At 36.2% G+C, this 27,994-nt stretch overlaps 1 protein-coding gene across 1 annotated transcript; it reads left to right on the forward strand.

The window, feature by feature from the left end:
• The first annotated feature begins 103 nt into the window (after positions 1 to 103).
• LOC121826201 (cysteine-rich secretory protein 1-like) lies at positions 104 to 27,963 on the forward strand. The gene is made up of 8 exons (XM_076557867.1): positions 104 to 321; positions 12,375 to 12,448; positions 14,817 to 14,933; positions 16,057 to 16,144; positions 18,569 to 18,714; positions 20,258 to 20,352; positions 23,524 to 23,612; positions 27,028 to 27,963. Exons 2-8 carry the CDS (start codon positions 12,377 to 12,379, stop codon positions 27,153 to 27,155), a joined length of 735 nt encoding a protein of 244 aa, XP_076413982.1. The 5' UTR covers positions 104 to 321; positions 12,375 to 12,376; the 3' UTR covers positions 27,156 to 27,963.
• The last annotated feature ends 31 nt before the right edge of the window (positions 27,964 to 27,994 follow it).

A 27,994-nucleotide genomic window follows, 5' to 3' on the forward strand; every position in this document is an offset into this window, starting at 1 on the left:
TAAGGACATTTTGGTTCATGTTGAGAAAACAGTCACGTATTTGATATTTTTTGAAGTGCAAATATAGACTGATGTAATCATTGTTGTAGGATATAAAAATAAACTTTTTTCCTTGGAAAGAGAGAGAGAGACGTATATTCTTTTCCCTACACTGCTTCCTGAGCACAGTATCAAATAAAATATTCTTAGAGGCTCAGAAAAGATTCAAACAGCTGTCCGGCACAAGTTCTTTACATCGCCTGCTCCATCCACCCTTCTCCTGTCCTGATCTCTGCTGCAGCTGGTGCCCAGCATAAGTGGTGCCTGAACAGGAGACCTGAAGTAGGATAAGTATTAATAAGGTGTTTCTGGTGTAGCAAGAATCCCACAAGGGTGATGCAGACCCCCTGTCAAAGAGTTGGGCTGGGTGAGAGTAGTTAATAAGAAAGAATTAATAAAGATCCCCTGGTCATTGAGTAGGGCTGAAGAGAGTATATAAGAAAAAAGAAAAAAATAAATATATTGTGACAGGTGGAGTCTAAGGAAAGGAAGCTTTTTTGTTTTTTTGATATTTCAAAACATAATTGAAAAAGAAAGGAATAAAAGTTGATGACAATCAAGTTTGTGAGATTTTACAGTTTGTGCATGAGTTTAGTCCTTGGTTTCCTGATCAAGGCTCCCTAGATATTGATAATTGGGATAAAGTTGGAGAAGATATTAGATATTTGTATGAATCCAATGGGCCACAAGGCATGTCTGTAAATGCTTTAGCTTATTGGTCATTAAGCAAGCAGGCTTTGGCTCCAATGGAAGTTAGGGATTACCTGAATGTAAAAAAATCTACAGAAACTTCTCCCCAAAATAAATCAATTGCTCCTCTTCTTTTTAAAGATCCTTTGGAAAGGAGGTTAGTAATGAGGAGAAAAGAGATAAGAAGAATGGGGAGTCTTTTCAAACAGAAAGTGACTGAGAGGAAGAAGAAATTAAAATTTTAAGGAGGATTGGCCACCTCAGTATTTCCTTTTCAAAAGAAACCTAAAAAGAGACCAAAAATGGATAAGGAGCCTGTAGGTTTCGCTGCTGCAGTTAGAGAAGGTGGCAGAGCAGGGGACCTTTGGTTAGGTGTTATCAAGTAATGTTTGATACAAATGATCAAGAGATGCCTGTGTTGGAGCTCCTTGTGCAATTTTACATAGTGAAAACGTTGATTCTTTATATATTTTTGAGACTAACAATGGTTCATTTAAAATACTTTGTAAGCACTGTGTTCTTTCTAATTGAATATCTTCTTTATTATTTTTGATTATTAAAATTATTTTATTAACTTTTCATACCAAGCACAGATCCCCCCTCCTCCCTCTTCCCACCACCCAGCTGTCCCTCCCTAACCATCCCCCTATCCCATCTCCTCCAAGTCAAGGTCTCCCATGGGGAGTCAGCAGAGCCTGGTACATTCAGTAAGGCAGGACCCAATTGTACTACTTCTAATGTAACAGATGAGGATTTGTTACATTAGGCCAATCATGTCATATTTTACTTCCTGTTATTAATATTGGCAATTGGTATGATAATTCTGGTTACAGGTTATGAATAATATTGTACATGCTTTTTGCAGAGGTAAACGTTGTGTGGGAACTTTAATGTTAGGAGTTACTGCATTAATTGCTATTGCAGCTAGTTTCGTTTTTTCTACTGCTGCTTTGGTTAAACAAATTCATTCAGCTCAACATGTGAATTAATTATCAAAAAATGTTTCTATTGCCCTTATGATTCAGGAACACATGGATAGAGGTGTTCAGGAAATACTTAATGCTTTGGAAGAAGCAATGCTTTATATAGGAAATCAAAATTCAAAATATTAATTCAAAATATAAAGGTTAGATTAAAATAGAATGTCACTCACAATTCCACTGGATTTATGTTACTCCTTTATCACACAATGCTTCAGAACATTCTTGGGACAGGATTCAAGCTCACCTTAAGGGAGTTTGGGATTATTCAAGTTTTTCTTTGGATTTTCGTAATCTACCTGAAAAAATTTCTGCTATAAGTAAACCTCACATTGATTCTTCAACAGTGGAAAGAGTCTCAACTTCTTTCCTTAAGGCTATTACGGAATATATAGGTTCCACTACTGTTTGGCCATTTTTAAAAAATTAATTTGGGATTGATAATTTTTATTTTCTTACTTATTATTTTTCTTTTTCCGGTCATCTTTCAATGACTAGCATGAGGCATCAGAACACTGACAGTGAAATTTCAAATGATTGACCGAAAAATATAAAAGGGGAAGATGGTGGCTCCACTCACCATTTAGCTCAGTAGAATGTATGACTGTTGTGTGGCTAAGGAGACTGCATGACAAAGCTCCAGTTCTCGTCACTTAGCTAAAAAGACTGTAGGAATGTTGTTTGGCTAAGGAAACTGTGTGACAAAGTCCGGTTTCTGGTTGAGTGGATACAGCCCCACTTCCTCCTTTAGTTTTAACTTAAAAAATAAAATCATTTATATAGTGGTTTTAGGATTCACTGACTTGTTCCCTTTTGCCCTCAAAATATTGATGGTCTGAGATGGTCTGGGAAAGGAAATTAAATGAATAAACTTTATTGAAAAAAGTAATATAAAACCTATGCATTTGAAAGTATTAATATTGATGAGACGACTGACCAGTATGTTCTAACTAAACTGTGGAAATGGAGATGAAGACCAAGATTGGGAAAGTACAAAAAACCCACAAATAAGTTTGGGAACATTTTTTGCTGATTTTGTAGTGAAGATATTAATACTTTTATAGATGTAAAATGAAATTTGAAAAGTAAGAATCAAGAAAAAGGATATGATTTCACATTATGAGTTAATCATTAGAAGATTATAAAAATAAGAAAGATAGGAATGTTGTAGAAATTATACAGATGTATAAATATACACACACACATATATATATATATATACACATAGGTTTAAAACAGATTATAGTATAATTTGATAAGAATTTTTGTTTGACTTGTTATAAGTTAAGAATTAGCCTTTTAGATTCTAATGGTCTGGCAACAGTGACCTTGAGGAAACATTAAGGGCCTCTCCAACCCAGCCTAGTTAAACTCTGTCTACTTGCTCCAGGAACTGTAATCACTGAATTTTATGATTATGTCTTTTAAAGAATGTTTTGGTTCATGTTGGGAAAATATACCTGTATTAGATGTTTTTTGAAATGCCAGTATAGAATGATGTAATCATTGTTGTAGGATATAAAAATATTCTCTTTGGTTCTTGGATAGAGATAAACAAGTATTCTCTTCTATACACTGCCTCCTGAGCACAGTATCAAATAAAATATTCCTAGAGCCTCAGAAAAAAATTCAAACTGTTGTCTGGTGCAACTTCTTTATATTGCCTGCTGCATCCACCCTTCTCCAGTCTGATCTCTGCTGAAACTGGTCCCCAGCAGGGCATGGATAAGCCTTACTCATACCACAGCAGTTCTGAACAATTCGTACAGTTGGTGTTTTTTTAAAGCAGGAATTATACTGGTCTAGTAAAGTGATGTTAAATTCTCCTCTAAGACCCATGACCTAACTAGTCCTGGGTTTTGAACTAGGCTAGGTTTCTAGTACTAAGCAAAATTTACCCCTTATAGAGGGGTCTTTAAGTTCAATTAGATGTTGGTTACAGCCTACAGAAGACTGCTACTACGAACCTTTGAGGATAACTTACCATGCTTGTCATTATTGTGGTTTATAGACATAACAGCTGATTAGGACTACTGATTGCTATTCTCCACTGTCACCTTGCACAGCAACTTCTAGAAGGAAGCTTTCAGATGAGAGCCAGTGAGACAGAGCCCTGTATCTGAAGTGTGTGGTGTCTTCAGAAACAGGGACTTTCCTTTAACTTCTAGGCTGTATCAAAGGACAACAAATAAAAGCCTATATTGTTTTAAGAGTCACTTGGACTCCCCTAACCATAAATTCAACAGAACTTTCTAATGTCAGGTACTAGAGTTTTTGTTAATAGTCTAAAGTTCTTAGAGGGTGTATTGTTAGCCTCACTGGCATAATTAAGTTTTATTTACATATATATGTATATATACACGCACATATAAGTTTTGTGTGTGTATATGAGTGTGTATGTGTATGTATGTATATAAACATATGCTTATATGTATTAAATGTAATTTTAGAAAAACACAAAATAACATGTTTCTATAGAGTTTTCTTTTTCAAACATTCTTCCTGTTACATGTCCATCCTCCCTCACTGTTCTTCTAAACTGACCTGCTTCTCCCTCCTCTTTTTCCTCATTTCCTCTTGACTTAAATATTCAATAATTCAATATGTATTATTGAAAACATGTTTGTGCTCAACTTTGGATATGATAAAGGGTGAGTCATGTATAAGATAAATGTCTTAAAAATTCAATACTACCTTTGTGATATATTCTTTTGTAACACTGCTAATGTTATAGTATATTAGATTCTATTTGTATATCTGAAAGGGATTACACGGAACAGCAGGAAGAAGGACTCTGAGAAGACTGTGTCCTCGACTGTTGTATGTGTTGACCAACAGTGTTGATCTATGGCTCTGATCAAGTAATTTCCTTGGGTCAACAAGTGCCACCTTCCCAGGAAGTCTCATCATCCTGTGGAAGACATATCTACACACTGATATTTATTGTGACTTATTATAGTTTTAAAAGTGTCTTTTCTCAGACACGGAGAAATGGACAAGATCTACATGAATAGCCTGGTCATGAGTGGGAACAATGAAGGGCGACAGTCGAGGGAAAGAGTGGGAGATCCTAGCTGGATCAAGAAAAGAGAGGGAGAACAAGGAATAGGAGACCATGGTAAATGAAGACCACATGGGAAGGTGAGAAGGGGAGGAAGCAGAGAGCTAGGGAGGCCCACGGAGATCCACAAAGATATCCCCTCAAAAGACTGCTGGCAATGGTCGCGAGACGGCAGGAACTGACCTACTCTGGTGATGGAATGGCCAGACACCCAAATAGTGATGCCATAAACCCCATCCAAGGACTGAGGAATCTGAAGGCAGACATCCACGGCTGGGCCCCTGGTGGAGCACTGGGAGTCTAATTAGTGAGTATGAAGAGGATTTATATGAGCGAGAATTGTTGAAGCCAAGGTTGGATAAAGCACCGGGATAAATAACCAAATGAATGGAAGCACAGGATCTATGAACCAAAGGCTGAGGGGCCCCCAACTGGATCAGGCCACCTGAACGGGTGAGACAGTCAGTTGGCTTGATCTGTTTGGGAGGCAGCTGTGCATTGGTGCCAGGTCCTGGGCTCGTTGCATGAGTTGGCTGTTTGAATCCTGGGACTTATGCAGGGACACTTGGCTCGGTCTGGGAGGGGGGAATGGACCTGCCTGGACTGAGTCTACCAGGTCAACCCCGGTCCTCGGGGGAGACCTTGATCTGGAGGAGGTGGGAATGGGGGGTGGGCTGGGGGGAGGGGTGGGCGAGAGGGGGAGAACAGGGGATTCTGTGGCTATTATGTTGAACTGAATGGTGTTGTAAAATAATAATAATAATAATAATAATAAAAAAACCAAAAAAAAAAAAAAAGTGTCTTTTCTCATCATAGATGAGAAAAATATCAATATGGCATGATTTAGGCATTCTGGTATGTATTTCTAAATGAATATATGAGCTATGCTTACATAGTTTCATTAAACAGCCAGCTGATTGGAGCTTATCTATCTAGAAAGCAGCATTTGTTTTCTTCAGTGACCTTGATGTTCTTCCTGACAGTTTTAAAACTATCACAAAAGAGAGTTTAAAGCTATAAAAGTTAAGGTCAAAGATTAACAAACAAGTTGCAAAATGCATGAAACCATGGGCCTTTTCTTCTCTGAATAGTTAAAAGCAATCATCTATGTGCTAAAATATACAGAAAAAAGAAATATCATTTGTACACTGGTTTTTTCTACAGATTTGCAAACTGAGGAAATTATAGAAGGTGATTTAGTGATATAGACACTTAAGCCAAACTTGTACGTTGAATCAGTTATCAACCACCAAGAGAAAGGACTTATTTCTCAGTCTGGTTAATGAGCATAATTTGATAAATTAAAAACTGTAAATATGAAAATTATTTTTTCTTTATTTAGATTACATATTTAACCCAATACCTGAAATTTCTCTGACTCACTGTAACTCAATGATTCTTAATGCACAAAATGAGAAATGTGGTGAAACTGTGGAAGAAAGTCCACTGAATATTTATGTATTAAGAAAAATGCTATTGTTCTCAGACACTACATGCTAGATTGTCTTGCTGGACACTTCTTAGCTGCTGAATAACAGAATTGTGAAATAATTCCTGTCATTTAATTATCTATTTTACTTAGTAGTGAGATTGTCTTTTGTTGTAATTTTGTCTTAGCTACAAGATATTTATAGTAATGTCATAGAATCTCTGTTTAAATATATTTATTAAATGTGTAATATTTTGAATAATGGAAAAAGCAATTTAAATTTGGGCCAACTATCAAAGGCAATGGTGTAGTGTAGGAAGAAGTTTAAAGAGCATGTCCTAAAACACAGACAAAAATAATAAGCTCTGATGTCTTATGGCATACAACGGGATCACAATGACGACTTGCTATAGACATTAAAATAACTAGGAGTTGAAATAAAATATCTACACATTGATAGCATGAAGTCATAATGATAAAGACAAAATTGTTGACTGCTTTGATTTTATCATCTACATTGTACACATGAATTGTGTTATCATACATTATCCCATAGACCTGTAAATCTAGAAGGCATTTTTAAGAGGTTGTCTAGAACATTAATCATTTTGATTGGAGTAAACTAGACTTCACCTAAATGCATATTGTTTTCTAGATTTTTGGCATTCCATGTATAGATTCATTCCCTTCATTATAGCTTTTTGCTGAATTATGATTCCTCAACAATCACATGCACTCAGTTACAAGTTTTATTATGACACTAATCCAAATACATATAGTGTAGACAAAGAATCAGTTTACCTATTTAACTTTCCAACTAAACAGTAAGCTGTAAGTTATAGATTTTCTGGGGTCTGCATTTAGGAAACATGTGCTATGAAAAATTATCATTTGCTATAATATATTTCAACAAAGAAAAGGTCACAAAAATAAGTGAGAAATTAGAAAACAAAACTGACAAGTAACAACCCAATTGAAAAACTAATATCACTTTGATGCTTGAATTCATGTGTGTTATTTCATGAACCACAGCAACCTTATATATTGTAGCATATTTAATGATCATAAAGTAATAAATTTATGAAAATTTGTAAAGCAGGAATCATAAGCCAGAAGATGTTTGCTTTTCAAGCCATTTTCACTCACTTTTTTGGGAATTTCTCATGGAAACAGTTACTCTATATTGGTTACTAAAGTCAACTTATTCTCATGTAATTCACAGATGTATAGAGTACTTTTATTCAGGTAAAAAAGAAAAGAAGCATTGCATACACAAAGAAAGGCCTTGAAATTACATGAACATGGCAATGGATGATACGTACTATATCATCTAATCACAAGTAAACTAAAGAGTATTTCCCCACGTATATATCAAAGTGGACATCATTATAAAAATTTCCCCAATGTTCATGAGAACTGAAATCTCAAGCTTATGAGAATTTGTGCACCATTAAGCAGCCTTCAGGGTGAGGATGGAGACTGTTCTGATCATGCTCTTGCCACATTCTTCCATAGAAAGCTGAGGTAGAGACAGCATTTCCAAAGGTAATGTGATTCAGGAATGTTACTTACTTACTTAGAGCTCATATTTCACTTATCTATCTATCTATCTATCTATCTATCTATCTATCTATCTATCTATCTATTTATTTGTTTTGACTGGAAAGGATTTCTTTGTGTGTAGCTTTGGCTGTCATGGAACTCACTCTGTAGACCTGGCTGGCCTCAAACTCACAGAGATCTACCTGCCTCTGCCTCATGAGTGCTTGGATTATAGGTGTGTGCCATCACCACCCAGCTCTCACTTGTATATTTAAAAAATACACATCAGGGGGTGATGAAAGATAGGAAAGCAACCTGTGAGCCTTTAATTTCTTATGGCCAAGTCCACCCTGACCTTTAAAGATTGTCTTAAACAGTGGCTAATATGTAAGCCTATTATTAAATACAATTCAAACATGTGTTGAGTAGATTATCTTCTCTGGTATGTCTTTTTCACATAAATCAGTGAACTTAAAGATAAATAAGAAAATGAGACTAGATTATTGAATTATGCATGATGTATTACAATGTATATGACAATATGAGCCTCCATAAATGCCTCTCAGTGTTGTGTATGTACTATTTGTGATTGCATAATTTATTCTTGCTTATTTATCAAAAAAGATTTCTTAACATCATTGCCTAGGAAACTTGTTGTTGTTAGTCTATCCTGCTTCATTTTTATGTTGTCAAAACACGCTTAGAAATCACAAAACTTTGTGTGGATTCTCACGCTGAAATGATAACAGTTTTATATGTTGCTCAATATTGTGTTCACCTTCATTTGACCAGAAAATAAAAGCTAATACTTGGGACCTTAAAAATACCAGGAGGTCTGGGATTCTTTACCTATATACTGTGTAATGTACCCTTACAGTGAATTTACAACGGTAAAGGACACAATTATTTTCTAAATCAAATTGGTCCAACAAATAATCAGAGATGTTTTAGATTTCTGTGCAGACATCTTGAATGCTCTAGAGATCATGAAACGTATAAGCTAACACTTATTCTCAAAGGAATTATTTTTTAAAATTATGCATATATATGTATATATTTGCTTCTATGTAGAGGTATATGCATGTGAATAAAGTGTTCAGGGAGACTAGAAGATGTCAGGTCCCTGGAGCTGGAGTTACAAGCAGTAGTAAGACAAATGACATGGGTGGAAGTGAACTCAATGTTGTTTGCAAGAGCATAATTTACTCTTAACCATTGAGTCGCCTCTGCAGCCCCCTTAAAAGAGAAATACAGCTCTGATAAGATGAAAATGAATTGGTTAGGAGCATCTACTGACAAATATATAGATACATTATAACATTAGATGAGCACTCAAGAGCTAGTAAACTTCTCTAATAATTTGTTTCTGATAGCCATATACAGAATCCCCATATGATGTCAAAATTTCAGTTAGATGACCAGCTATAAAATCTGCCATGATAGATCTTATGTCATACCTTGTTATCCAAGATGTGCTTGCACAACCAGATTGTGTCAAAGCAGGAAATAGGTAGAGTACATATAGACAGTCCGACTCTTGTCTGTCACCACCTTTCTTATTCCAGCAGAACAAACACTTCATTCTGCTTGGACATCAGCAGTAAGTAGTACTATTTTACTTTAAGATGAATTGCCTGATGCCAGTGCATTTATAACTTATCAGTAGTAAAGTGTTATAGTTGGTTTTTTCACATCTGGACTATTGACAGTCCCTGCTGATAATTTTATTGAATACATTTTTAATTTAATCTCTAAAGCTAAGTATACACAATTTAAGTTTATTTTTAATCTGGAAATGCTTTTTTACAGAAATGTGAGAATGAATTTCTTTATTCTAAAATATTCTAAAATATCTGTGACTTTCTAGAGTAGTTATATTAGAGGTACTTTTATTAGAACTACGATTTAGGAGTACAGGCATTTTTCTGTGCACTAATGCAAATATTATTAGATTATGGATGAGAAGGTAGCCTTGTTAATGATTTTAAATTGTCCAAATCAACCTTATAGCTATGAATGTGAAATAAATGTGTTATTGGTGATCATCAGAATATATAACTGGTCCATAAAATACACTTAAGACAAGCAGAAAATAAAACATTTCATTTTTCTGATTATAGGTGAATATATTCAGGTAGCTTGTAGGTTCTTTACATGTATAAATGGTGTATATACCTTATATGACAAAGCAATTTTCCTCATAAATACTTGGGGAAGACAGGAAATGACTGGAGAATGTTAGGATATTATGATACTACTTAATATTATTTAAAAGGGAATTATATGACTTTGGGGGAAGATTGTAATTCCAAAGGATATTTATTCATACTTTTCTTCATGTGTTTAAATGATATACTCGACTAGTCAACCTCTGAACCTACAGAGTCTGCCAATCCAGCTAAACTTGTGATGTTGGATTCAAAAGCAGTCAAAGTTATGATAAGTGTCAATCTCAAGAGCTATTTGGTAATAGACTGTTATGTGGTAAATCTCAATCCTTGAGGTGAGACAGCTCATTTTACAAAAGACAGAGGTCATTTGCTTAAGTCAATGTCAGAAATTTCAAGTATTGTAAATCAGGTACAGCTCAGAATTCCAGTGCCACTGCTTAGCAAATTCAAGGAAGCAGGCATATTCATATTCACTCTTGGAAAATGAAAGAGAGAGAGAGAGAGAGAGAGAGAGAGAGAGAGAGAGAGAGAGAGAGAGAGAGAGAGAGAGATAGATTGCTTTTCAGGAATTGACAAGGCTGTTTTTCTTACAGGATCCTTGTCCAGATTGTGGTCATAATGACTTCTAGCTGTTCTGTAGAATTTATGTTCTGTGCTGACTGATTCATAGCTCAGAGAAACATGACAAAGCAAACTGAGTGATGATTTAATATGACATTGGAATTTAGAAAATATTACAGTAGATACTCAGGAGAATGTGACTAGCTATCATGTGATTCTTCCAGTAATGCACTCACTCCAGGCACCTCTGCTGGGGTTTGATCGACATATTTCCTTGTCTACATAATCTTCTAAATCACTGAAGCCTCTGGCTCTCAGAACTGAAGGCTATGACGCCACACAGCCGGTACTTAGATTTCATTTTGCTCCCAAAATTTTTATGACGCGTCAGTATTAAATCTCTAACACTGATATTATTCATGTGTAAAGCGGGATATTGAATCACAGTTTTAACTGCTAGGTTTTTATGAGTTTTAAACGAACCCCAAAGAGAGTCACATAACAAGTGACACCAAACATTGTCTATGCTATTTTGTGTGTCTAAATTAGGGCAAAGGGTGCTTTGGAAAGTTTTTTGAACTTTACTTATTTATGCATTGCATCCTTTTATATAGGCCTTTATTAATTGTAGAGTAAGGAAAACTTCTATCTGGTTAGAAGAAATCATTAAAAGCCCGCTGTAAATGCTGGCAGTATGACTCAGTAGAGAATGCACTTGTTATGCAAGCATGGGCACCAGAGTTTAAATCACCAGAACTGACTTAAAAGCCAGGTGGGTGTGGCTGCATGCTAATAACTTCAATGCAGGCAGAAGGTAGAGACAGAGAATACCCAAAGCTTTGTAGCCAGACTCACTGAAATGGTGAGTTTGGGGCTCCCTCACAGATCCTGTCTCAACTAATAAGGTAGGGAGCAATTGGGAACACCTAATGTCTGCCTCAGGTCTCCACACGTATGAATATATATATATATATATATATATATATATATATATGCATACCAGCACACAATAAAGTGTGTGTGTGTGTATGTGTATGTTTGTGCTCATGAGAGTGTGTTTTACTTAATGCCCTTAATAAGAGAATATATTCCAAATTATTTAAATGATTTTCCTATTGTTGGACATGACATTAATTTATCATACATTTACCATTATATGTAAAACATGATGATGAAGGTCTAAGATTTTCAAGGTTCAATCTTGGTATTATGGACCAGTGTTTGAGAATAAATGTGTTAATATACTGGGAACATGAACCAAGTTAAGGACATTGATGTAAAAATATGACAAGAGTTGTGTATGGTAATGTACAGATATGTCTCAGCACTTGAGATTCTGAGGCCAAGTTGTAGGTTTGAAGGTAGACTGGGCTACATAGTGGAATCTTGTCTCTACAAGAAAAGAAAAACTTTTAATGAACGAATAACAAACAAACATCCTATAATAGAGTAGGCAGAGCTTACTATATCAAACTATAACTTATCAAACAAGGGTAAATCATATCATAGCAGCATCCTGCCATGGTAATTGCTGGGTGCTTTTGCTACTCTTGAAAGGATAAAGGAAGAATTCCTAAATTTCTAGAATCTGAAGAGAGGACCTCCATGGATTTTAGTTTAACTCTGGAGAAGACGCTAACAACCCGGAGCACTCGTAGGTGCATGCTTTGGGGAGCTGCACTTAGGAACTTTGACTTATTCCTTATTGCACCAGCTCGCAGCAGACTTCTTGAGTTGATTTTATTACCATTGTGATGATATAAATAGAATGTCCCCCTTGTTATATTGCTAGTAAATCCTGGAAATGGATCTCATTACTTCCCCCATACCTTCTGTGTTACTCAGAACTCCTTGTACTAAACATTTAAATGCAGATCTTTTTTCTCTTCTTTGTTTTCTAGACATGACATTATTCCCATTGTTGTTGTTCCTGGCTGCTGTATTACCCCCATCCATTCTTCGAGAACACTATGAGGTATGGGTAAGGTTTAGTATCTTATCAGAAAAATCTAGGCAACCATGAAGGCTAGGAAGCTATAGGATCACTCTTCAAATTTCTGGAAGGCCAGAGTGTGGAGTAAGTCACTTTGATCCTTAGCAATACACACACACACACACACACACACACACACACACACACACACCAGAGTCATTAAGTATATCTATTATGCAAACAATAAGTATGTACATGAGCCAAATATTTGTTATTTATAATATGTTCTTATGCTTAGACAATTCCAGATGAGGCTCAGTCACCTTTTTAATGATGGAATGTGTAGTACCAGAAAAATAACTCTCCTCTTAGTTAGAAAGCTACTAAAAATTAGAAGCTCTGGGGGTTGCTCTAGCCTTCATTCTCTTCTCTTGGCCCTTACATTGAAGACTACTAGAATTCCTCAAGAGTACCGAGTGCCAATAACTGGTTGAACCTGTTTTGGAATATAAATTATATGCCTTTTGTTACCATAATCAAATTAGTAACTGGAGACTATTATCTAGGTGTTCTTTCAAGTTGTTTCCATTCCCAGTTTCCTTCCTAAATTGATTGTATTTTACAGAACTTTTGAACCATCTATTCTCTTTCCCTTCATCCTTTCCCTCTCCCGTCTCTCTTTGGTCCATTGATAGTTCTTCATAAATTTTCAAGATCTAATAGCAGAGAGATTCAAGCCATGTTTTATGAATGAGGGCTTCTTTGAGAGTTACCATGGAGAACTGATTCATCTCTCTGAGTCACTTATTGTTTTTTCTCTTGGTTTTATTTTGTGGTGTTGTAATTATTAGGTCTCATTTCTATCCAAAACAAACCTTTTAACATTTTAAACTCACATTTCCATGTTTCTGGTATGTGTTTCTTTAAATCTGTACAACTTTCTGCTAAGAAAATGTAAGCACGTGTATTGTTTCATGGAATTTTTAGCTACCAGGGAAGGTAGCATAACAAGCAGAAAATAATAATGGCTTTCTCAGAAGCCATATATATTGTCTTTGGAAATAAAACATCTTCAGGTAGATTTTTCAGGTTTAAATGAAAAGTCTGGGGGTTGGGGGTTGGAGAGATGGAATAAGAGTATTTACTGCACTTTAAGAGGACCCTTTGGTTTCTAGCGTCCACCTCAGGAGGCTTACATCAACTTGAAACTCACACTCCAGGGAATCTGATACTCTTTTAAGGCTTCCACTGGCACTGCACTCATTACACAAACCCATATTCTACTCAAACATATACACTTAAGTATAAATGTTTTAGAAAATGATGCCATTCCCTTAATAAATAAACATCTGGGGATATTGCTACTTTATATTAAAATAAAATGTGAGGATTTTCAAGCAATGACTTTAATATGTACATCCTTTCTGCCTTAGAAACCACTAGCTGTGAGAGATTTCTTCGCACAAGGCTTTCATAGTGCCTTCAGAACATAATACATTAGGGAGAGATGGACATGTTGCAGCCCCTGGCAATGCAGTGTGATTTGATCTACGGGTGCAGGATCTGTAAAATCTTGAGGGAAGTAAGACTGTAGAAAGTAGAAACAACTGATCCCAGCACTAAGATATGAATGTGAGAGTCAGTCCATGAATAGTTATGCTGTAACATCTTGCTCTACACTATAAAACAGCACATTTTGGAGTATGTGTTTATCAGCAAGTGGCTCTTATATCTCTGCCAATTCACATAATATCACTCCATCCACCTGTGCCACACAAATGAAAAAGGTAAATTTAAATATCAGCATCTGAGTTAACTTAGCAGGCTTATTGCTGTCCAGTGAAATGTAAAGTCAGTAATGCCAAACTATTTTCAAGAACCCATTGTCTCCAAATTGACTTGGATGTTCTATTAGATAAAGCTGTCTTCGGAGTGATCACAAATCCCTGTTACATATAAAATTCTCTAATGCACACATGTATTGGCTAAGGGCCTACACGTTATCTCACATGCTTTCAAACTCCTGGTCAGATGGCTATTGCCTCTTAAGATCTATAATAAATTATATTTCTTCATCCTTAGCACTTCCTTGCTACAGCCTAACTGAGTGTGAATGACTTAAGGTTCTCTATTTTGCATGGCTAATATTATAGATCTCTCTTAAATCAAAATTGACATTTGTAGCCTCAGAAGAGTTTTTATTTGATATGCCATAAATTCATTTTATTTTCAAAATTTATATGTAAAGTGTTTCTCATGAAAAGTCATAGATTTTCTTAAATTTATTATCAAGGCTTAATGACTAACATTGGCCCGAGTACTTTAAAAATGACTTTCATTCATCTTAGACAACTTATTCACTTTATATGCAACCTTAACATACACTAACATGACTTTTATTTCCATTCAGAATATGAAGTTTGAGGATTTGACAACCACTAGAGTGTCAGTCCAAGAAGAGATTGTAAACAAGCACAACCAACTGAGAAGAATGGTTTCCCCACCTGGTAGTGACTTACTAAAGATGGTGAGGGCTCACAACAGGACAGTGAATTTGGAGAGCTATGTTTGGAGCTTGTAGATAGCATCTGGCTTCTCCTGTGTGCTTAAAGAGGTTCTGCCTCTATTGTAGATTCTATTAAAAAAAAACAAAAAGTATTCATTGTTTTGTTTGTGTGCATGTGTGTGGGTGTGTGTCCATGTGCTATGTGGCATGCATGTAGAGACTGAGTTGGTGCTCTACTTTTCTACTGTGTTTAGTTGTGCAACGATCAGAGTAGTACTCATTAAATTTCTTTTATAACAGTGACTCATTGGTATTATGGAGGTATATCAATTATAGTTACTGAACTAAAATCACATCTTTTGAGTTTGATCTCCAGTGAAAAGCCACAATGTTATTTTGGCTCACTCTTTTCTCCTAAGGTCAGAAGATTTCTCCTTTAAGGTCCAATGACCTTTCATCTAAATAGTCTACTCTCTGGATCCAGATCCAAAGTCCATGTGTCTCTTAAATTTATTTAATGAGGTAAAAAATAAAGCTAGGATTTATGAGGCAACTTCTTACAGCTGTGAAAATAGTCTTAGTACTTCATCATGGTTAGTGATACTCACTCTATAGCAATTACTCCGTCTTTAATGATTCCTGTTGTGATTTTAGTAATTTTAGATCATTAAAGGTTTTAGTACTTTTTTGTGGCCTTGGGAAGACAGACTACTTGTATTTATTTGGTACAGAACAGTCCATAGATAAGAGGGAGTATCTTTGGACATAGGTTATGAAACTACTAAGAAGATCAATGTTGGGGGTTGGGAAGGACTATAGAAGGCATGGTAAGTGGAAGGAAAGAGAACCTGTGTGACATCAAATGGAGGCTGTGGGTGAGAGGGCATGCATGGGAGGATGGGCAGGATCAGGAAGATGGGGGTGGAAAAGATGCAAAATAAACTCATTTATAAACTCCACCATGAAAGCTGATAAAATACATGCTAACATAAAAATTTAGACATATACTATATTATATATTGATTATGATGAAAATCAGAAGGCTCCTACAGAAATTTTGCAACGATATCAGCCTATGTGCAAAGATCATGTGACTCTGATGTTTGAGTTACTCCATGGCTGTCTTCTTTTTTTTCCTCTTTAGCAATGGAGCAATGATGCCCGAGTGAATGCACAGAGATGGGCAAGCCAGTGCACTTACCAACACAGTCCTGCAGATTCCAGGACCACCAGTATGTAAACTAAAAATCACTTATGTTTTCATGGAGAGTCACATAGGAAAGCCCATTTTCTCATATTGTGCTAACAAAAAAAATTGTAAATAAACACCCATTCTGTTGCTGCCTTTTTTAAAAAGCTAAATATCTCTGTGACAGAGATGGCTCTGAAAGTCTGCAGTTTGTGCTTATTGAATGTTTTATAATTTACACAGTCTTTCCTGAGGCCAGTTTTGTGCCTTGCAACCAGTTTACAATTGAAGCAAGATATGGATCGTCCTTTTCTCTGCTTTGAAGATTAGAAACTGATGTCTGGATGAAAATAATTACTAATTATGGCCTTATAAAGGAAATGTGAAATTAGAATCTTTTTTTAATTTTATCCTATTATGGTTTTATTTTTGTGTAAGTGTGTCATATATATTTATGCATGTGTGCATGTATGTAAGAATGCTTCTAGAGGGCCGAAGAAGGCACCAGACCCTCTGGAGCTTACAGGTTACAGGTGGTTGTCATAATGATGTTGTCACAGGCAGTGGTATGCTACACTGTATGGATGTTAGGAGTTGGATTCAAGTCTGCTGAAATAGCAGAGTATACTCTTACATGCTCAGCCAGTTTTCCAGCACTCTGAAATTAGAATTTCTGTCTTTAACCCAAATTTAATGATGTGGCTTTTTGTGTTTCCAAGCTATCTTTTAAATCATAAAAAATATATTTAATTTGATCAACTAATTCTTCATTTTTCTCAAGAAATATCAAATATCTTAGTATTTACATTTATTATTTCCTTCATTATTTTTGATGGGGAGGAGACAGGTCTCACTGTATATCCCTGTATATATTCAAATTTCTGTTCTTCCAACATTTGCTTCCTAAGTACTGGAATTTGTGTGAAATCCACCAATGTGTATGCACCTGGCTCTTCCTTCATTTTTTTTGAGCTCAACTTATGAAAGCCTAAAAGGACATATTATGTTAAATTAAAAATAAACTATGAAACAATATTTACATAAGGAAGTGTAAAATGATAACAAAATTAATAAATGGACCATGAGATAATATATTTCTTAAAACATTAAAAATGATCACTTTTTGGCCCAATTTAAACCTAATAAATTAATAACCTCTTTTAAAGGTTTTACTTCTTAGACATTTCTAATTTAATAACATAATGACTAAAAGTTAATTTAAATGCTACAATATTCAGTTAAAGTTTAAAACAATTTTTTATTTACAGAGCTTGATAAAAAATACTAAGCTATTTTTGGGGGTTAAAAGACGCTTTTTTCCCCCATTCTTTGAAGAAAATCTGGCCCAAGAAGTTTTAATATTCTAGGTAAGACATAACTGTAACATGAATTGCTAAACAGTCTTACTAATAAAAAAAACCTGGAGCCATGTATTGGGGTGAAAGCTGAAAGATCAGAGAGCAAGCCAGGAATGTCTTACTTCTATGAAATCATCAGCCAAAGAGACAACTACTTCCTGTACACTCATGCCTATATACCTTTCTGAGCTCTGTCATCTTACTTTTCTCTCCACCCAGCTATATCACTTCCTCTTCCCTTCCAGTTCTATCACTTCTTGTCTGTCAGTATAGACCTTCAGACTTCTATGGTCAACTAGTGCTGAGTTTAAAGGTGTGTGCCACCATGCCAGACTCTGTTCCCAATGTGACCTTGAACTCATAGAGATCTAGATGACTCTCTGTCTCCCAAATGCTAGGATTAAAGGCATGGGCTACCACTGCCCAGCCTCTATGCTTAACATAGTTTCTAGCTTTTTCCTTTGATCTCCATGCAAGCTTTGTTTATTAGAGCACAAATTAAATATCACCACAGATGACCTATATACTTTGAAAATATAATCCTTTCTGTTTTGTTTGCTTTGTACTTGTAGTTTTTAAAGAATGACTGTAAAGAAGGCTCACACAGAACAATAATCCTAAACACATAAAATGTGTTTTTGTTATAAAAAATCTCTAGCTATTCAGGAGAGAAATGAAAGGAGTTAATCTTGGTCTTCTTCAAGCCTGCAAATCCACAGTTGGTACACTTGAGGCACAGGCATGCACACACACACATATGCACACAGGTGTGGAGAATTTAATGTGTGGATGAATAAGTTTGAGGACAGAAGCTACTGAAGACAAGACTTCTCTATCTACTTAGTGCTCATGGTGTTTAGCACACACATGTTGAATACCTATGGCTGCTGTTCAGCTAAAGGTTCCTCAGGTCTGAAACATGCTTCTTATGCAATATTCAAAAGGAAGTATGAGCAATGTGTTTAAAGCAGGGATTCTCTCTCTCTCTCTCTCTCTCTCTCTCTCTCTCTCTCTCTCTCTCTCTCTCTCTCTCTCTGTGTGTGTGTGTGTGTTCCTCTTTTTTTTTTTCTTTATTGCTTTCTTTGTGAGTGGTCTGTCTTTTTCCTTAGACATAAGATGTGGTGAGAATCTCTTCATGGCAAGTTATCCAGCATCATGGTCTCGTGCAATCCAAAGCTGGTTTGATGAAGCCAAAGATTTCAAGTTTGGTTCAGGCCCAAATCCACCTGATGCATTAGTTGGACATTATACTCAGGTAAGAAAAATACTCTCTCTGTAAGTGCTAGGCAAGGAAATATTTTTAATTACTTGATTGATTTCAATAAAGAATTTCGGGGCAGAGAGTTTTTATTTTCTTTTTGAGACACGGTCTCACTCTGTAGTCCAGAATGGCTTTGAACTTCCTGTCATCCTATCACATTCTCCCAATTTCATGGAGTATAGAGAGAGTGCACACCATCTGTACACCTTGGGAAAGATCTTGAGTGGTTGGTTGTTCATTGGTCTTGACATTCATTTGCTATTTGAGCTGCCAGCTTTCAATGGCTTATCTAATCTTTGTAAGGGAACATACTTGATTATTTTCCTAACCATAATTTCTTGACTCAAGTCCCCAAACAGGGGTAATGGCCTATATTCTAAGGCACCTCCCCAGACTTTAACAGGACCGTATATCAGTTGTGTATGGCTCCTGAGTGAAAAGGGGAAAGCTCCTGGACTTTTATTACCAGAAACCCTGACAGCTACCTTCCTGCTGGATCTAAAGGCCAGGGCCTTGGGCCCTTTCCTATCAAATAAAATGACTCCTTTAGCAAGAATTATAAGATTGTGGCTCCATCCTGTCCATTGTCAGAGGGCCTTCCATAACTAGGAAGTAGGTGATGTGGGGATCCTGCTTGCCTGGGTAAAGCAAAAATCCAGTTGTGGTGCAGGGATGGGTCAACTCCCAATCCCTGACCTGATCAGATCCTGTAGGCTGAGAGACTTGAGCTGAAACAGAGTTTTAGGAGGAAACTAGGATATCCAAGGCCAGAGCTCCACAAAGAAGCATCTACCACATACAACTTCTAGGAAATATGCTGGCCTTCCATCACGATGAACCAGAAAGGTTTGCAAGCCACTCATGATCCCTGTCCACACAGAAAAGAAGATACTCATGACCACAGCTTAAAGTATCAAACTGAACAATCTCTTCTATGATACTGGGAGGAAGTTCTGGTTCATCTTTCAAGGCCAGGCTTCTATGGACACAGGACACTTGTTTTTGCAAAGGCACTTCAGAGTAGTCACCAGCAACATCTTGGTCAGTTTGGTGTCTGACCAGGAGTTGACCTGATATCCAGATTACCCTTTAGCTGTTTATGGTCACATGTCTGTAGGGCTGAAAGTAGTGTCAGAGGAGTTAAACATCACACCAGTGTCTTCCTAGTGTCCATAGATTCTTTGATGCCTTTCATTTTGACATGAAGCTCTTTGGCCTCAGCCCAGCCTTCTGCATCCTCCTCACCTTGGAAACTGTCAAAGATGACAAAGAAGAAGAAAGCTTCTCTGAGATGGGGCTGAAGCCACTCTCAGCCTTCATAAACTCCACTGAGTGCTTCCTGAAAGATTTGCTGGACTAGCTGACCAACAGCAGCCCCTTAGGGAGGTTCTCACATCTGTAGTTTGATTCAATCACTTAACTATGTCTATAAGGCATATAGAAACAAAGTTACCAGTGGTGTTTTTAATTTTGTGTTTGTTTTTCTGCATTATTTTCCTATCTGACATGTGCCTTGTCTTTGTCTCTGGGTGTTTAGGTTGTTTGGAATTCATCTTTCCAAGTGGCATGTGGAGTTGCTAAGTGTTCTCACCAATTATTGCAATTCTTATATGTTTGTCACTATTGTCCTCCGTAAGTATCCACTTCAAAGTTTATTTTCAGCAATGTCAAATGCAATTTGACATTTTTAAATTATCATAGTATAAAAACAAACTAAAGATATATTTTATACGTGGAGAGGGAAATAAAAACTTCTAAATATTTCCTAGAGTTGAAACTTATTTAACTAAATCTTTGAAATGTCCATCTCATCAGTTCCATGAATCAAACTCAGAAGCATTTTCCTTATCTTTAAAAATAATCTCTCAGCCGGGCGGTGGTGGCGCACGCCTTTAATCCCAGCACTCGTGAGGCAGAGCCAGGTGTATCTCTGTGAGTTCGAGGCCAGCCTGGGCTACCAAGTGAGTTCCAGGAAAGGCACAAAGCTACACAGAGAAACCCTGTCTCGAAAAACCAAAAAAAAAAAAAAAAAAAAAAAAAAAAAAAAAAAAAAATCTCTCTTCCCTCCTCAATTGCTGTTTTCTGGTCTAATGGTGACTTCATGAGTACACAAGTATAAGGATTGTGAATTCCTATTGTCAGTTCATGCTATGTTTGTAGGCTACAAAGGAAACATTTAATAGTAGACCAGGAGTGAACATGAGTGAATGACACAGGTTAGTGATTGTGGTGCTTCTAATTAATTGATCCTACCCCTGATTATATAGGTTGTTGTATCTATTTTTAAAATTTAATTGTTGAGGTGTGGTAGTGTTTCACACCTTTAGTCCTAGGACTTGGGAAGCAGATTCAGGCAATCTTTGTGAGTTTGAGGCCAGGCAGGGCAACACAGAGAATAGTTTCTCAAAATTCCAAAAAAAGTTTGTTTTATTTTTTGTGAATTTCATATAGGAGTACTGTATTTCCTTCATTTCCATACTTCCCTCTGCTTGAAATCTTCCTATCCCACACTTCCTCACAAATTCATGATCTCAGCTTTGTTATTGTACTCGTATAAACATAGATGCAGATGTAATTAAAGTAATTTAAAGAAAAATTCAGTTAACATTCAGATTATGAATATATATTCATTTTTTCATGGGAATTTTTTAAGAGCTCAAACATAGCATAAAAGGGAAGTAAATTCCTAGTTTTAAAATCAAGATATAATAAATGAGTTTTTTCAGAATTTTTTAGTAAATTCTAAGGAAAAAGTGTTAATATTTTAGCTTTCTTAACTACCTGAAATATATTAAGGACCTCTCAAAGAGCCTTTTAAGTTTAAGTCTTAGTGAATTCTTACAGGTATAAAGTAGCAACATTAGGGCTATAGAGATGACTCAGTACTGGAGAATTATTGCTGTTCTTTCAGAGAATCAAGGTTTGATACCAACAACCATGTCAAGTAGGTCATACCTATTTTTAACTTTAGGACTAAGGACCTGTTCTGGCCTTTGTGTGTGTGGGGGTGTTCATATGCATAAATAAAGCAACAGAAATTAAGCTTGGAAAAATAGCAAGCAGGGTAGTCATTCTTACAGTTTTGCAGAAAGATAAAACTATTGGTTATTTTCTCCCTTGGCAGCTTACATAGCATCTTCTAATACTATGAGAGCTAATCTGCAGGAAAGAAGCTTCCAGGTCAATTCCAGCTCAATTTCTCCAACTCCTGTGTCTGAAGTTGGTGATGTTTTTAACAATAGGCTCTTATCTTTGAGTTCAGGGAGGCAACCAAGGTTGATAACAAAAGGTTATATTGACCTGGATAAGGAGCTATGGGTAAGCTATGGGTGTTGAGAAAGGATCAGTTTCTTCAGGGAGTAGACTCCTGATATGTTATCCAGTCCCAGGTTGTCAACCCTAAACACTTGTGGACACCAAAGTCATCAAATTCTGTGGAACTGGAGTTACAGACATCTGTAAGCCACCTGAAGTGGAAGCTGGGAACCAAACCCAAGTCTTCTAATAGAGGAATATGTGCTCTTAAGTACTGAGACATCTCTCCAGCTCTATTATTCTTTTAATACAAGAAACTTATACAACAAGAGGCTGAGGGTCTTCAAATCAAGTCTTTTAAATGATTCATTTCTAATCTGTTTCTGCATTGAATAGTAGGATTCTCAAAAAATTTTCAAACATGTTTCTGTTGGTATTAAGTAATACAAAGAGGGAAGCTACTGGACACCATCCCGCTGCCTGGTCAAGTAAGCATCTAGAGCCTGGTACCTAGAAGTGTCAGATGAGTAATGAGGAGGAGCAAGTGACAGATCTTGTACAATGCTTTCTGACTTTTTCATTCTTAACATTGCTCATACACCTACAGCTGTGTTCTGCATATAGAGGAGAGGTTCTTCTGCAAGCCCTTGGGCATTGCACACACACCCCTGCCACCCTTAGTGCAATGGAGAACTGACTTTTCTAATTTCCTGTGATGATCAGCTAAGTGATACTCCTACTGAGGCATAAGCTGGGCACTTTCAGATAGTTTATATAAAGAGTTTTCCTCATTAATATTCTCATTTTGATAAGCCTAGAAGTCTCAAACCCACATGCTACCTTTAGAAAACCCCAAACATTCCCAAGCATTAGGACTTTCACAATTAGACACTAAATACCTGAAACTCAGCACATCATCGGTACCTCATCCACACTATAGGAATCACAGCATTTTCTTGTATCTAACTTTCTCTATAGGAAATATCTTTTATACTCAAGCAACATTATTTTTTTCATTTTTAAAATTTATTTATTAAATTTAATTTTACATATCAGCCACGGATTCCCTTGTTCTCCCCCCTCCCAACCCCCACCCCTGCCTTCCCCCCAGCACACCCCCCATTCCCATCTCCTCCAGGGCAAAGACTCCCCCGAGGATTGAGTTCAACCTGCAGCATTCTTGTCTTATGTATTTTCCAGGTTTATCAGGAAAAGAAGAGAGTGTTTCAACAATAAAACATTTCTAAACCTTTAGATTTTTATTTATTATATTTCAGTTGCTTAGGTTCTGACATGATGGTTGAGGGAAAAAGTGAATGGATTAATTATCCTATAATTTCACATTCATATCTGAATACTCTTAGGAAATGTTAGTTTTTTTGTATGGCATAACTAAAGCTTTTAATAGGATTCCATGTATATATGTATATGTATATGTACATGTATATGTATATATGTGTGTGTGTGTGTGTGTGTGTGTGTGATATGCAAGTATTTGAGTGTACAGGAAAAATTAAAAGTATTTGATGTTGTCTATTTCAATTTCAGTGGTAATTTTTTAAGAAGGCAATACATCCCCTACACAATAGGACAACCATGTGCTCTTTGTCCTGATCACTGTGAAGATGGACTCTGCAGTAAGTTTTTTTTTAACACACTAATATAATATTATCAAATCTGTTTTAAGATTTAATTGCATGGCCTTATTTTCAAAGAGGATTTAGAATTACAAATTTTCCTTTGTTTAGGATGTATGTACTTTTGACATTGAAAAAACAGGATACTCTATGTTGTTGAAGGAAACATCTAAATCAGTGCATACTTGCAACTATATTGGTATTATTGCTATTGGAGTCTACAGAAATATTCCTGTGGCTATAATTCCATAAATTTCAAGTGAATTTTCTTATCCTCAATAACAGTAGGATCTTAATGTTGGCATTTTAAGAAGACAAAGCAATATAAATCTAAGTGTTTGAGATAATAGTACACAGTTCAGCCCAGAGAAGGAAGAAATATACTACAATTCTTTGCCCACCAAGAAGCTTAATACAATAAATTCTCAAGCTCCTCCAGAGCATCATTTGAATTTTGTGTTACATTTTTATTTATTTGTGAATGGGTATTTGTGTCACTCTGTATATGTACAGACACATGCATGTGTGAAATGGCTTCTGTGTGTGATTGTGTGTTGAGATTAGAGGACAACTTGTGTGAATTAGTTCTCTCCTTCCATAATAAAGGTGTGAGAGATTTCATTACAAGAAAGAAGTGAAATGAATGTCTAGCATCTCATTTTTAGTATTACTATGAATATAAATACAAAGAATTAATGTAACCCCAACATTCTGTGGGTAGAGGAAGGAGAATCAGGAGTTCAAACCTAGGTTGGAATATTGATCAAACTACAGCTTAGCCCAGGCTACATAAAGGAACTGTAATAGCAATAAGGTATTTATAAAAAAGGAAAATAACATCAAAGTTAATATAGAAAATTCTGGTAACAATTCACTGGGATTTTTGTGCATTCTCCAGTGAATTACAGAATTCTTTATTGTGCATTTGTTTAAATAATGTTCACAGTACTAATGATATTAAGATTATAAACTAAAAAAGGAAGAGCCAAATATCCACAGCTCTGCTGAATGTGCTTTTAAAGTAGACTATCCTAGCACTAACAAATAGAAAATTGAAAAATTAACAAACAGAAAGATAAAGAAAATGACCTTTATTTATTTTTATTTTTTTATTTTTATTTATTTATTTTTTTGGTTTTTCGAGACAGGGTTTCTCTGTGTAGCTTTGCGCCTTTCCTGGAACTCGCTTTGGAGACCAGGCTGGCCTCGAACTCACAGAGATCCACCTGGCTCTGCCTTCCAAGTGCTGGGATTAAAGGCATGCGCCGCCACCACCCGGCGACCTTTATTTTTATTTTTGAAGTTTAAATTTACTTATTTGTGGTTGAGGCTGTTTTCAGTTTTGAAATAGGGTCTCACTATGTAAAAAAAAGCTCACCTAGAACTCACTATATAGTCTAGTCTGATTCCAATCTTCTTGATCTTCCTATATCAGTCTCCCAGGTGTTATGCATAGTGTATCCTTTAAAGAGCTCTTAGACAAAGCATAATGAAAGAGCCAAGTAGGAGATATCGATTCAGAACTAGTCATTTTGTGTTATTAATACAAAAGTTATGAAAATGGGTTGCAGAGAGAGGAGGTAGAATACTAATACTTTGATGTTAACTGTGCTGGTTCAGTGATGATGAATATTTACATGCATATGGAGAGGTGTAAAGGGCAAAAAGGCCCTGTGCACACAGATAAGCACCAGGGGAGTCAGGAAAGTTCAACATACAGTTTATCTCTTCAGTGGAATGAGATGCATAATTGCTCTTTCTGGAATGTCAGGAATTACAAGGTTTTACATCCTGGTGATCCTTTGCTGTCTGATGAGACAGGCTCCACCGTATCTCCCAGAATTTGTCTCACTTATCCTGAACCCTTTTCCTGTAAATCTTCAGCAGTGATGTTAGGTCATAAAACCCATTCTTATGAGTGATGTCACTTGTGCTTTTCAACAGCCTAAGTGACTTCTATGTCATCTTAGGGCCTGGCCAATCCTGACACCCGCAGGGGTTATGTTTACTTCAGCATCTTCCTAGACCCTAAATCTTGGACACTATCTCTGAGTCAACAGTACCCATTCTTATGAAAGAAGCCAGATGTACTTTGTAAAGAATCTCAATGAAAACATGTCTTCAATTACTGTGTATTTGGGACTGAGTTAATTGTTATCAGATAACTTTTTTTTCCAAAATTGTGCTGGACTTAAACATGGCTAATATAAAATGATCTCAGCCAGACTCTAGAAGTCCTGGACCAGCACTGTTACAATAAAGTCAGGCTGACTTTCATTTTTATCTCTTCATGGAACATGTTTTTTTTTTTTTCCTCCCGCTGGCTGTAAAGCCTGCAGAGAACCACCACACAAAGTGAAAGAGGACTAGCCATGTGGCTGTTGTGGTGCTTCTCTGGAGGTGGAATTAGCAGAGGTATATGATTGTATGGGCTAGATTCTAGCCTAGGCAACAAATAAGTCCCTAGCTCAATAAACAGTACCAAAATACAGGGTATAAACAAGATACTTTGAATTATTTGGTAATTATGAGTTTCCAGTTCTCTGAGACTGGGTGAGCTGAATGGAGGTTCATGCACTGTTGAAATACATCAAAGACATGACAAAGACTGTAGGGTGAATTTCAAATGAGTTTGTTGGGTTTCTGGTCACTGCTGTACATTTGAATATAAATATTTAATAATCAGAAGAAAATTCTCCACTACTTACTTTTCCAAGCCAATGTTTTCACAAAATTAGCTCCTCTTGTATGAAAAACAGCATCAAAGTCTACGGCAATCATGGAAAACAGAACATTCTGGAATGATTTAATGGTCAGTATTTTACATAAAGAGACTGGCTTCTAGAAACAGTAGATATAGAACATGTTTATGAAACTGTTTTGCTAAGAATATAGAGTTTAAATATTAACCATTCACAAGTTTAGAAATTACTTGCATAATGACTGACATTTTAAATAGTGGGGTTCTTTTTTAGTATTTATCTTATGTTTATAAATGTTTGTGTGCACGTATGTATTTATGCACATACATTTGAACCCAGTGACCTTGGAGGACAGGAGAGTGCATTGGGTCCCATGGAACTGTAGTTACAGGTGGTCTTAAGCCATGATGTGGATTCTGAAAATCAAAACCGGGTTCTCTGCAAGAAGAGCAAGGACTCCTAATCACTGAGCCATCTTTCTAACCTCTAGATAGCTTAGTTCCTCAAAGAACCACTGAAGTTAAATTTCTCCAGCATTTTGTGAGTGAAGAAATACATTAATTCATATCAAAGACATGTCATAAAGCTCTAATTTTAAAGGACATTCATTCATTTGCTCAATCTTCTTCTCCCAATTCATATGTTTTATTTTGGCTCTGTTAATAGAGGAAAATAAAAACAAAATAATGAATTCCTTTGTTTTTTTTTTTCAGCAAATAGTTGTGAATATGAAGATAAGTTTTCTAACTGTGCAGAATTGAAGGCTTCACTAACCTGTGACTATCCAATGGTTAAACAAGAGTGCAAAGCTACATGCAACTGTGAAGGCAAAATTCATTAAATTTCCAGTACAAATGAACAGGGCCATGTGAAGAAAGAGCATCTCCTCTACTTAGGCTAGTCACATTCCACTAGCAAATTTGAGGTATAGATACATTGAAATGATTCCAAACAGTAAATATTCCTTTCTTCTCTATTGTTCTATTTAGTAGAAATATTTTACATCCAAAGATTTTGAAATAACATAATCAATAATACCTTTGTACCTTGACCTCTGAATTCTGTGACACATTTATGGATTTGAGTCAAGCCCAAGGTTATACTGTTTGTCTGTATGACTAAGGTTTCTGAAACTCCTTCCTGAAAATAAGAATCAGGTTCCCAGAGCACAACAGAGTGAAGGAACAGCCTATACTTGAACTGTTACTGTCAGTCATCTTTCCTAGCTCTACCTAGCTATTATATCTGAACACAAATCCCCATTAGCTTTCTTTTATTTCTTCCCACCATTTGCTCTTCTTCACATGCGCTTGAATCAGTGGTTCAAATTCTAAACTTAAATTTACATTTTAGTTTTTGAGTTTTTCAAGCACCTTATAAAAATGAAATGTCGCCGGGCGGTGGTGGCGCACGCCTTTAATCCCAGCACTCGGGAGGCAGAGGCAGGAGGAACTCTGTGAGTTCGAGGCCAGCCTGGGCTACCAAGTGAGTTCCAGGAAAGGCGCAAAGCTACATAGAGAAACCCTGTCTCAAAAAAACCAAAAAAAAAAAAAAATGAAATGTAATGAACAGAATTTGCATGTCCAGGTGACTGTGTCGACCTTGATTGTTTGAAAAAATTTAAATAAATCTTACTATTTGCATATTAATCCTCTCCTAGTATTTGTTTGAATTTCTGAT

This window comes from Peromyscus maniculatus, chromosome 21 (assembly GCF_049852395.1).
Source record: "Peromyscus maniculatus bairdii isolate BWxNUB_F1_BW_parent chromosome 21, HU_Pman_BW_mat_3.1, whole genome shotgun sequence".
In the NCBI taxonomy this organism is placed as follows: domain Eukaryota; kingdom Metazoa; phylum Chordata; class Mammalia; order Rodentia; family Cricetidae; genus Peromyscus; species Peromyscus maniculatus.